The 12,338-nt window shown below is 39.3% G+C and overlaps 1 protein-coding gene across 4 annotated transcripts in view; it reads right to left on the bottom strand.

The window, feature by feature from the left end:
- The window catches only part of SVEP1 (sushi, von Willebrand factor type A, EGF and pentraxin domain containing 1), a 193,148-nt gene that overhangs the window by 112,291 nt on the left and 68,519 nt on the right, over positions 1 to 12,338 (bottom strand). For all 4 annotated transcript variants that reach the window (XM_035016093.1, XM_035016091.1, XM_035016092.1 and 1 more), the window contains 4 exons: positions 11,729 to 11,908; positions 5,824 to 6,021; positions 3,207 to 3,325; positions 1,268 to 1,397 (listed from right to left, as the gene is read on the bottom strand). In XM_035016093.1, coding sequence (XP_034871984.1) covers positions 1,268 to 1,397; positions 3,207 to 3,325; positions 5,824 to 6,021; positions 11,729 to 11,908 — 627 coding nt within the window. The remainder of the gene's footprint in view (positions 1 to 1,267; positions 1,398 to 3,206; positions 3,326 to 5,823; positions 6,022 to 11,728; positions 11,909 to 12,338) is intronic.

Below are 12,338 nucleotides of genomic sequence, written 5' to 3'. Positions count from 1 at the left end.
TTACATCTTGGTGGTGGGTATCTGATATCTACTGAATATCTACTGAATTGATTGAAAATACAAAGACGAATTGGGAGATGGAGCAGCAAACCAGCGCCCCCCAGCCCCCCGAAAAAAGGACTGATCTATAGCAGTGGTTGTAAGGATGAAGAGACTAGGACAGATTTCAGAGACAATAAGTAGATGAAACCAGCAGAACTTGATAACTGATTGGATGTTGGTGATGGAAGGAAAGGAGTCAAGGATGACTTCCAGATTTTTGCCTGGTAGGTAGGTGATTAGCTGTGCCATTTTCTGAGCTGAGAAATATACTAGGTTTGGGTGAGTTTGAAATGCCTGTAAGACATCTACATGGAAAGCTCAGTAGGCAGTTCTATATATTGGTTTGAACTTCAGAAAAGAGACTGAGATAGAAATCTGAAAGTGGTCAGATTTCTATCAAAATCACTGGGAAAACTACAGAATGAGAAAGAGAAGAGGACTAGGCTAGAACCCTGAGGATGAGCCACATTTGAAAGTCGGTCTGAGGAAGAGAAGCCATGTAGGAACGAGATAAACAAGAAGAAATGAGAACAAAGGGTTGGGGAATCAAGAAAGACTGGTGTCAGATAAGCTAGAGAAGGAGAAAGTTACAATAAGTAGACTGTGGTTAATAATGTAAAATCGAGGGCACCTGGATGGCTCAGTCGGTTACGCGTCTGCCTTTGGCTCAGGTCGTGATCCCAGGGTCCTGGGTTCGAGCCCCACATCGGGCTCCTGCTCGGTGGTGAGTCTGCTTCTCCCTCTCCCTCTGACCCTCGCCCTGCTCATGCTCTCACTCACATGCGCTCTCTTTCTCTCAGATGAATAAATGAAAAATCTTTAAAAAAACTTTTTTTAAAATCTAAGGAAAGATTATGTAAAATAAGAACTAAAAAGTGTGCAGTAGGAGTAACTCTAGAGACAACTGGTAACCCTGGTGACAGTAGTTCATACGAGTGAAGGTGACAAGAGCCAGACACATTGAGTGACTTTGAAAATACATGGCCCTTGAGACAAAACAGATGGCAACCCCTGGGGACTTTTCAAAAGGCTCATATTGGAAGAAATCAAAGAGAGACAGCGATACATAAAGAGTATGTAGGTTTCAGAGAGGGAGGGGCTTGAGCAGGTTTCAAGGCCCATAGGGAGAATCAGTGGGAGGGAGCTGTTGAAGATAAGGGGGCAACAAAGCCCTTGGAGGGCTGGATGATTTTCACAAACCCACCCTAGTAATTTTACGACTTACCAATAACCTTGACATGGAAAGTGCAGCTGGCTTGGTTGCTGGAGAGGTCAACTGCTGTATATGTGATAGCAACATCTCCAATCGGGAAAAGGTAAGGTGGGGTGAAAGCTGGATGAACATGGATTGATACCTTTTAGAGATAAATGAATATTTTGAAAGTTAAAGTTAATAGCAATGGTACTTTTTTTTTTTACTTAAATATTATTAGGAAAGGTGAAATTAAAAACGATACAATATTTCATACATATAGCAAGTAGGAAAAAAAAATCAGGCACAGCCTTTTGTTGTGTTTCCTTCCAGATTATTATTCTATTTACATAGTTTATACAGTTGGTATACATATGAAATGTTGTTCCTTGTTTTTTAAACATAATATCTTTATTTATTTATTTATTTATTTATTTATTTATTTATTTATTTATTTGAGAGAGAGCACATGAGAGTGGGGAGGGTCAGCGGGAGAAGCAGACTCCCCGCCGAGCAGGGAGCCCGATGCGGGACTCGATCCCGGGACTCCAGGATCATGACCTGAGCTGAAGGCAGTCGCTTAACCAACTGAGCCACCCAGGCGCCCCTGCTATTTGTCTTTTAATTTAGGAATTTTCTAAAATACAAATTTAAAAATACTTTTGTAGCCAAATACATTTGTCTTTTCAATTGTACTTTTAAAAAATATTTCAACACACAGGTGCTACATTTAGTGTGAACTCTCATTAGATTCTGAAATATGTCCCTGTATTCTGCTGGGGGGAGAACATTCAATTTCAAAATGGCATATTGGGTTTTATGGTCAGGAAGGACAGAGGACTGTGGGAGCCTGTGGAGGCTTGTTGATGATCCTGATGAAGGTAACAACAATGCATGTTTTCATGGGCCTTTTAATGGAAAGTAGAAACCATACACGATGGACTAATCATTCAACTTGTACATCACCTACAGTCCCTTTAGCCCTAGAAGTCACATTTGCACTTCTAAATTCAGATTTAAAAGTTACCTTGTCCTTAGTTACCTAAAGAAAAATACCATATGAGCTCTATTTAATATGGAATCTAAGAAAACAAAGAAACAAACTCCTAGATACAGAGAACAGGTGGTGGTTGTCAGAGGTGAGGGTGGGGGTGGGGGAGGGGGATGAAATAGGGTAAAGGGGGTCACAAAGTACAAACTTCCATTTATAAAATAAATAAATTCTGGGAATGTAATATACAGCATGATCACTACAGTTAATTTTTTAAAAAGCTACCCTAAGTATATTCAACACAACGATCAGAACAGTTTTTGTGTGTGCGTTGTGGCCCCCCACCCTGATAAATCCTGGCTGGCACGATTTATACAAGTTTACATGGAGTTGTGAAAACAATATACCATAAAAGGACCTTAATGTATGTGAATACTAACAGTGTAAATTCAAGGGGAGTTAAATCCTAAATGAATTCCTTTTCTAACAACATCTGATGGATAATTATCTCAAGCTACTGTATATATAATGTTGAAATATTGTATTCTGAGCAAAATACTGTGTTAGAGAAAGCTGACTTAAAAACTGATCTCTCCTTTGTAATATGCGATCATTTAGGGCTCATATTTTAAAAGATATGTTCATAAACAGGAATTTAGATTGTTTCCACATCTTTTTTTCCTTGAAAGATCATCAGAGCCTAGTAAGGGGCAAAGAATTCCTAGTCAAGTAATCTTAGTGGATACATAATACAACAAATCCATGGAATAAGAGTTTGCATTTTAGAGATTTTTATCTGAGATTTCTAGTTAAAAACTCAAGGCTGATCATTCTTCTATCTAATGAGGCATTAATATTTATAAGTACAGTTTATATAGAGAGTACTATCATTAGTGTATTAGTAAATCTTCAATATCATGCATACTTGCAGTGCATTTAGAATCCATTTGAAAAGGATACAAATATTCGCACAAACCTTACCTTTTCCCCAGAGTTGTCTCTAGCTGTTGGGATTTGCCAGGTGATATTAGCGGAGTCTTGCTGTTCCAGAGTCTTAGCCTCTATGTCCTTAGGACAGCTGATTTGAGGAGGCTCCACATCTGACTCAGAAAATGCACAAATCAATGAGTCAATTGATACATAATTCTAAGTCATTTAAGAAAGAGGTAAAAATACGTGAATACTCTGTGACTCATTTTTTACATCCCAATACCGGATTCATTTGGAATACGTGACTGCCTTCAGCATGGCTCATGAGGCCCTTCCTGACCTGGTACCTGCTGACCTCTTAGCTTCATCGCTTATGGTCGCCTGACCGGAACTTACTCTCCATGCTGGATGCTCTCATTTCCATGCAAACTCCATGGTCTTTCTTGCACCTGGGTCTTTGCCCAGGTTCTTTTATGTGCCTGAGTCAATGCCCTCTCCCTTCTTTACCTAGATAACTCCTCCTTGTCCTTTCTCAGCTTAGACACAAGGTCCTCAGGAACTGCTCCCTCCACAGGCCCCCACAGCCCTCCGTCCTTCCTGACCATAAAACTCAACACACCATTTTGAAATTGAATTTTCTCCCCCCCACAGAATTCACATTTGTTGAAGGCCAGGATATCTCTTGTCCCATTGTGTTAAATAGTGCCTGGCATACACCAGAAGCTTGGTAAATATTTTTTAATGAAATAAAGAAACAAAAAATAAATGTTGACTGTGGCTGGAAGGAACTACACTTGAAAACAAGGCTGTCAAGTGGAATTAATTAGCAGTGCTAAAACGCACTGTCAAAACACCAAATTGAAGCCAATGGTATTTTTTTGCAGCATGAAACTCTGCAATACAGATACTGAGTTAGAGGTGGTAACATTAAACATATCCACATCAGTCACTGTAGAGCTAAGTTCTTATATATAACATAAAAGTACCCTTATTTTAAGTTATGTTAAATTAGGTCTTCTGTAACTTGCAGCTGAATACATCTGAGTTGATAAAATCTGTGTCTCATATCTTCTTGTTTCTTGAAAACTTTATACAATTTATATTTTCTTTTTCTTGGAGGGGCTGATACTTGGACACTTTTCCCCCATAATATGCATTAGCATATTGACTCTGAAAATCTAAAAAAGTAGTTGATTTTCCATTCACACTTGAATAACAGCTTAACTGGATTGGGAATTAAAGTTCCTATTTTCTTTCTGTATTCTTTGGACATTGCTATATTTCCTTCTGGCATTTATAGTTGTAAATGAGAAGTATCATGTAAGTCTGGTTCTTGCTTTTTTTGTGCAATTTCTCTTTTCTCTCTGGAAACTGATTTAAGATTTTCTTGTTAAACTCTGGACCTCAGAAAGTTCACCAGTCGTGAAAATATGCCTGCTTTATAATCAGGGGCTATAACTGATCTCACATTTCAAGTTTAGCTCAGAGAAACATCCTTCTATTGATAAGAAAATTCTTCTCTTCCATCCCCTTCCCTCTCTCCTTCTGGAACTCTTTCTTAAATGGACATTGGGGCTTTTTCCTATCATTGCTATCTCTTAACTCCCATCTTTTTGGTTTGATCACTTGGGATATTCAAGTTCGTTGTTTATTATTTTTCCATTCTGAGGGAACTCTCAATTTGGTTCTTCAACAACATCATTTTATTTATCCTTCTCTTAGAGATACTTCTGATGCTTTTACTTTTCCGAACTCTTTCTTGTTCTCAATACCCCCTTTTTCATAGAAGTCTATTCTGGTTGCAAGTAAGATGGCAATGTCCTCCTGTGAAAGTAATGGGATGCGGGTTTCAAATGGCTGATAACTTGATTCTTGGGGCACCTGGGTGGCTCTGTTGGTTAAGTGTCTGACTCTTGGTTTCGGCTTGGGTCATGATCTCAGGGTTATGGGACAGAGCCCTGTGTTGGGCTCCACACTGAGCATGAAGCCTGCTTGGGATTCTCTCTCTCTCCCTCACCCTCTGCCTGTCCCCCACCCTCTAAAAAAACAAAAACAAAGTGCTGATAACTTGATTCTTTTTAAAGTCATTCAGTTCCACAGGCTTTATTTTTTTAAAGATATTTATTTATTTATTTATTTATTTATTTATTTATTTAAGAGAGAGGTAGTGGGGAGAGAACATGAGCTGGGGGGAGATGGGGAGGAGCAGAGGGAGAAGCACTCCCCACTGAGCAGGGAGCCCAATGCAGGGCTTAATCCCCAGACTCCAGGATCATTACCTGAGCTAAAGGCAGATGCTTAATAACTGAGCCACCCAGGCGCTCAGTCCCACAGGCTTTATATGGGCCAGAAATTTCTCAGAGATTTTCATCTCCTGATGGAAAACTTAACTGATTTCCAGCTTTAATATCATCCTTATATTTTATTTCTTCTGTCATTGCCTGGATAATATAATTGTATATTATATTGGATTATAACTGGATCATATTATAACTGGACTTTGTAAATCCATCATTTTGAAACAGAAATCCTCACAGAGTAGATTAGGATAACACCTACCACTTTATCATGATTTGCAGCAAAAGCTGCAGGGGGACAGCCCCACACTGTAGCAACATGTCATTATTCAGGAATTTTGTCTTCAACCTGACCAACGTAGGGGAACTACCTTTACACACAGCTGTCTGAACTTTGGCACTCCACTTTCCAGAGGTGGTGCATCTCACTTCTTCTCTGACGCCTGATAAAATGAATCCTCGGTGGCAGCTGAGTTGACAAATCGTCCCAGGTCTGGCGGGCTGCTTGCCACAGCTAGGCGGGGAGGCAATGACACCTCTGGGCTTCTGAAAGGTGGAGCAATGGCGCTCTGTTGTAGGGAAATGAAAGAATGTTATTTGCATTACCACATATTTCAAGAAAAATGTAATTGTGCTGCCTTGAAATTGACATAAGTCACTAAATGATACCTGTTTATGACACTGAACATATGATACATTATAAATAATGCTAAACTATATATCTCTTGTTATCTCATGTTATTTTGTCAGTGTATCAATACCTTGAAACACTTTTTTTTTTAAGATTTTATTTATGTATTTGGCAGAGAGAGAGCAGGAGAGCACAAGCAGTGGGAGCGGCAGAGGGAGAGGGAGAAGCAGGCCCCCTGTCAAGTAGGGAGCCCGATGCGGGACTCGATCCCAGGACCCTGGGATCATGACCCGAGCCGAAGGCAGTCGCTTAACCAACTGAGCCACCCAGGCGCCCCAATACCTTGAAAAACTTCTAACTGATATTTTAGTTAATGCCAACTGTGACTTTTATCACTTGCTTGGAGCACCTTCCTTCAGTTTGCAGAACATTTATGGCTCTGAAGTATAAAATAGTAAATTAGGGCGCCTGGGTGGCTCAGTCGGTTAAGCATCTGCCTTCGGCTCAGGTCATGATCCAGGAGTCCCGGTATCGAGTCCGACGTCAGGCTTCCTGCTCAGCGGGGAGTCTGCTTCTCCCTCTCCTTTTGCCCCTCCCCATCCTCATGCTCTCTCTCTCACATTCTCTCTCTCCCTCAAATAAATAAAATCTTTAAAAATAAATGAACTAAAATAGTAAATTAAGAGTCCCTCTTTCATGGATTAAGCAATCAGATTCAGCAGTCTGTCTCCATTTTATGAATTCTTTTGGTTCCATCTTTAAATGAGCACATTATGGGAAGAGTTTTCATTCCCTCCCTCAAATCACTGTGTCAATTTGGGGCCTGGCCCCTTCATGTTATCTTTGGAATAGATGAAGGAGGCAGAATGCAAATAGAATGGAAAATCAAGACTCAGACTTAACGTAGGCTGTGCGTGTGTGTATGTGTGTGTGTGTGTGTGTCCCCACCCATGTGCACATTTATTTGTTTTGTAATGATTCTACTGGCACCACTGCTAGAATCTTTAGTCTATATTTCCCATGTAATAGTTGCTCACATTTACTCAGCATGTAATATGCCAGGCATGATTCCAAGTGCTTTCCGTGTATTGACTGACTTAATCCTATGCACTGAGGGGTACTGTCTTCATTCCCGCTTACAAACAAGAGTGCTGAGGCACAACTATGGGGAAGTCACCCACAGTCAGCATTCTTGAGGTCACCCTGTAGGTATGTGGCAGACTCCCTGAGCTCCAAAACACGTCACCACCATGCCTCCTCCCTGAAATTTCTTTTAAACCCCTGTGCCGGCAAAAGCAATTTTTCCTGAGAAATCGGTTGTTTCTTTCTTTTCGCGCAATACGTGCCAAATGGCTGCCCCGACTTTCTGTTGTGCTGCAATGAAGAGGAAAATCAGAGCCAAATTTGTGGTTCAAATGTAATGACCGTGTGGGACTCAATATCCCTTATTTAGGGATGGTTCTTCACAAATTAAGAAAATTATCATTCTGGCTGTGATAATCATTGGAGATTCTGTTCCCTGTTAATATTCTCTTTTCTATTGTTTGCTTATGTTATTTTGGGTGAACATTATTTAATTTTTATACAGTCTAATCTACTGATTTTATTTCTACCTCTTTTATACTTAAGTTCTGCAATTGGTTAACATTCACAGATTTTAACTATATGCTCGTCTAATTTTTAATGGTTTCATTTTTTTAATTTATATTTTAAAAACTACAAAGGATTGATCTTCGGTGTCTGGTGTGAATTAAAGACACAAGAATTTCATTTTGTTTCATTTGTTTTTCCCAAGGAGCCAGCCAATTTTTCTATATTATAAATTGAATAAATCTTTTCTTCTCAGCTGACCTGCAATGCTTCCTTAGTAATACATGAAACTCATAAGCTTGGGGATCTATTCGGTCATCTTGATCTATACAGCAGTACTTGCAAACTCTTCATTTTTGTAGTTTTAATATATATTTTAAAACCCCGTAGAGCTACTTTCTCTTTATTATTCTTTATCACTCTTCGCTTTCAATCTTATTTTCATGATTTTTGTGTACATATTCTTCCAGATAAGCTCTAGAATCACTTCCTACTTCCAAAAGAGGGGCAAAAAGAACTACTGGGTATTTACCCCAAAGATACAAAAGTAGGGATCCGAAGGGGTACGTGCACCCCGATGTTTATAGCAGCAATGTCCACAATAGCCAAACTGTGGAAAGAGCCAAGATGTCCATCGACAGATGAATGGATAAAGAAGATGTGGTATATATACAATGGAATATTATGCAGCCATCAAAAGGAATGAGATCTTGCCACTTGCAATGACATGGATGCAACTGGAGGGTGTTATGCTGAGCGAAATAAGTCAAACAGAGAAAGACATGTATCATATGATCTCACTGATATGAGGAATTCTTAATCACAGGAAACAAACTGAGGGTTGCTGGAGTGGGGGGTGGGGTGGGAGGGATGGGGTGACTGGGTGATGGACACTGGGGAGGGTATGTGCTCTGGTAAGCGCTGTGAATTGTGCAAGACTGTTGAATCTCAGATCTGTACCTCTGAAACAAATAATGCAATATATGTTAAGAAAAAAAAAAGAAGAAGAAGAAGAAGGTAGCGGGAGGGGAAGAATGAAGCGGGGGAAATTGAGGGGTAGACGAACCATGAGAGAGGATAGATTCTGAAAAACAAACAGGGTTCTAGAGGGGAGGGGGGTGGGAGGATGGGTTAGCCTGGTGGTGGGTATTGAGGAGGGCACATTCTGCATGGAGCACTGGGTGTTGTGCACAAACAATGAATCATGGAACACTTCATCTAAAACTAATGATGTAATGTATGGGGATTAACATAAGAATAAAAAAAACCTATAAATAAATAAATAAATAAATAAAAAGAAATGTAAAAAAAAAAAAGTTCTCCTTCATAAAAATCCGTATCTTTTCTTATATTTCACTCCTTAATTTGCCTGATTTAATTAATTAACTTAATTTAGTGATTTTTTTTTTTTGTATGTATGTAGTGGAATCAAAACTAATTTTTACACAAACTTTTCCCCCATTGATTTCTGGAATTTCCTTTATTAAGTGTTGTATTCTTCTGTAAACAAATGTTTGTTTCTGCACCAAATTCATCATGTGTAGCTCCATTGTTCTGTGCATCCTTGTACAATTCATGTTCTATTTTAATTACTGTGGGTTCACAATCTGTCTTATGATGGTGACAGTAAGTTCTCCCTCATTTTACTTCGCGTTCAAAATTTTTCTCTTTTGTACCTGTCTATTCTTCAATACACATTCTATTCATTTCTATCAATTTTTTAAAATCAGAACTTTCACAGTAATTATGGTGGTTGTCAGAATTTGAAGGTGACATTAAGTTGTTCCCCAATAAACTGTAAATAGAGACGCAATTTCCTCTGATAGTTACACAAATCCACCGAGATTTGCATATATTTTAAATCGTTACAGAAATGTGCACAACAATTTTAAGAAGAATTGAGAACAGGAAAACCTTATTAGAGGTATTACTATTGTTAATGAAAGACTGGGTCCCTCAGAAGAGAAGGTGGACAGTCATGGAACCAGGGAAAGAGATGATTCTCAGATGTAAACATTTGTATTTACAAAAAAAATCTAGCCTAAGGAGACAACATCCCAACTAAAGAGGTTTATTGAGATTCACTGTCCCACTATAAAAGCCACCTTTTTTATGGTGATACATCCTTCACCTTCATTTCATTTAATTCTGTGGAATACCTGAAGAAGTGAACTCCCTTTGCTTTGGTTTTATGCAAACTAAGTGTGTTCTTGATTTGGGTGTTCCTGTAGCTTCCCCTACAGGAAAATACCATGCTTGTCTGGCCTAAGTCTTACAGTATTGGTAACAGTAGGTATCTCATTGCTAATGAACTGAATTTTTGTTTCATAGTAAATTTCATTCTCCTGTCCAGGAGAGATTAATCTCTTCTCAGTATGAGAATATCAGTTTTTCTGAGCTTGCACAGTGAGGGTCAATTCTTGGGCTGTTAAATGAATCCCCCCAGACCCTGGAAGCTCAACCACCTTCCTGGTGATACCTTCCTCTATTATCAACCACAGATCCAATACCAGATTATACTAGAACAAACCTGTAAATCAATTTGGAAGGAACAGACATATTTATAATATCTAGTTTCCCTGTCTTGGGTCCTGGCATATCTCAGTTTATTCCCTACATATAGTTCTTCTTTTTCCTTTTTTTGGAAGTTGGTTATTTTGCTGTGGGAAACAAAGGCAAAAGAAAAAATTAAATTTCCTTACTGCCTACTGACAAGTCCTTGAAACAGGCAGAGTGACATTCCTCTAGGAGCTCAGCTGCCTTGATGTTGATACTTTGCTAAGGGCAAAAGGAATTCTTAGCCTGAACCCCAGGATTCTGTGAGTCTACTTTAATATATAAAAATTCCTTTGGAAACTTCCTTTATCTCTACTCCCCCCCTCCCCAAGATATATGTTAGCAATCATCCTCCAAGCATATGGCCCACTAATAATCATCTGAAGGGTCACATGACTGAGTTTTTACTCAACAATAATAAATCACCTTTCCTAACAATAGCCAGTCCTCTCAGGTTCCTAGAAACCTTGTTTCCAAAATACCTGGGAGACTTGTGCTGTCCCTAACCCCCTCCCAACTTCAAAGTATATAATCAGTCACCCGTCACAACCCCAATGCAGCACTTTCTGCCCACGGGTCCTGTCCCTGTGCTTTAATAAAACCACCTTGTAGCATTGAAGACATCTTAAGAATTCTTTCTTGGCCATCGGCTCTGAACCCCAACACTTCTACATCAATTTAATTATACACCTGCCATGCTCCTAGGTATCCTTAATAAGGATTCACTAAATGGCAGTTACCCTCTCATCATCATTATTATTACCATTGTTATTTGTATCTACAGCATATAAGGAGCAACAAACTGGAAAAGCTCCTGAATTTATTCATTCTGGACCCAATTTCAGGAGTGAGATGTCACAACTCTTCATGAGGGAGAAGGCAAAAAATCTTCCAGTAAAATAGAATGTTACGGTCTATCCTAAGGGTCACTTCATAATCTTGTCCTTTCATCAACAAGGTGAAAGTAACTGGTATTTAAGCAAAGCAAGGGATCACACAGCATTTGCTTTTTTAAAAATCCACCCAAATTGGCCCCAGTTAAAAAAAAAATCACCATTTAGAGCTATAAACTTCAGTGACTTGGAAAATGGGATTCTGGCATAGAAGTCTTTTTACAGAATAAAGAGGAATAAAACAATGTATTCATTTATGTACCTGTGTCTCTGTGCATCTGTATATATGGAGATATAGTTATTATATTCATTAGAAATCAACTTTTTTTTAAAAATTTTTTATTGTTTTGTTAATCACCATACATTACATCATTAGTTTTAGATGTAGTGTTCCATGATCCATTGTTTGTGCATAACACCCAGTGCTCCGTGCAGAACGTGCCCTCTTTAATACCCATCACCAGGCTAACCCATCCTCCCACCTCCTTCCCCTCTAGAACCCGCAGTTTGTTTTTCAATTTTAGTTCTAGGTCTTCACAGAAAAGAGGAGAAATCTGAGAGCAAGAGAAATAAATCACCAAGGGCACCATGCCATCAACGACTTACCCACACACTGGGGTTCTAGGCCATCCCACTGGGCGTTTGCTTGACAGGTAAGCTTAGCACTTCCTTCTAGTGTGTACCCTTCATCACAGGTAACCAAACACACTGTCTTGTAGGACATTTCCCCCATGGAACAGCTGATGCGGCCATGTTTGGGCTGGTGGAGATGAGGACATGTCCGTACTATATAAAATGAAAATAACTAGGTCACATTTTACTAAATAAAGACAAAAACTGTAAGTTTAATAATGCCTACACAAGCAAGAACATACCTTTTCTTAAAATGGCAAATAGTAAATAATGCGCCATTATGTTTTGAGCTTGTGTGGGACGATTAAAAGCAGGTGTTTCATCAGATGCTCTGCCCAAGCAAAATGACTGTGCTCGGTCACCTACCCATAGGTGGGAAACTTAAGCTAATCTAAGGAGTCCAGTCCTAGATGGATGATGACACCTGTAGATTGGAGGTGGCTGACAATGGGAGGTCTCTGCAACCCTCAGCTGGGCCTTTGCTGTGATTTTCCAAGCTACGGTCCAACAAAAGGAAGGAATCTTTTCCAGGACAGGGATTCAGGTTCACAATTAACTCCATTCTCAGATCTCATGGGCCTAT

The sequence above is a fragment of the Mirounga leonina genome, unplaced genomic scaffold, assembly GCF_011800145.1.
Source record: "Mirounga leonina isolate KUSES-001 unplaced genomic scaffold, KU_Mleo_1.0 Mir_170, whole genome shotgun sequence".
Taxonomy (NCBI): Eukaryota; Metazoa; Chordata; class Mammalia; order Carnivora; family Phocidae; genus Mirounga; species Mirounga leonina.
This window is presented reverse-complemented; position numbering and strand designations above follow the sequence as displayed.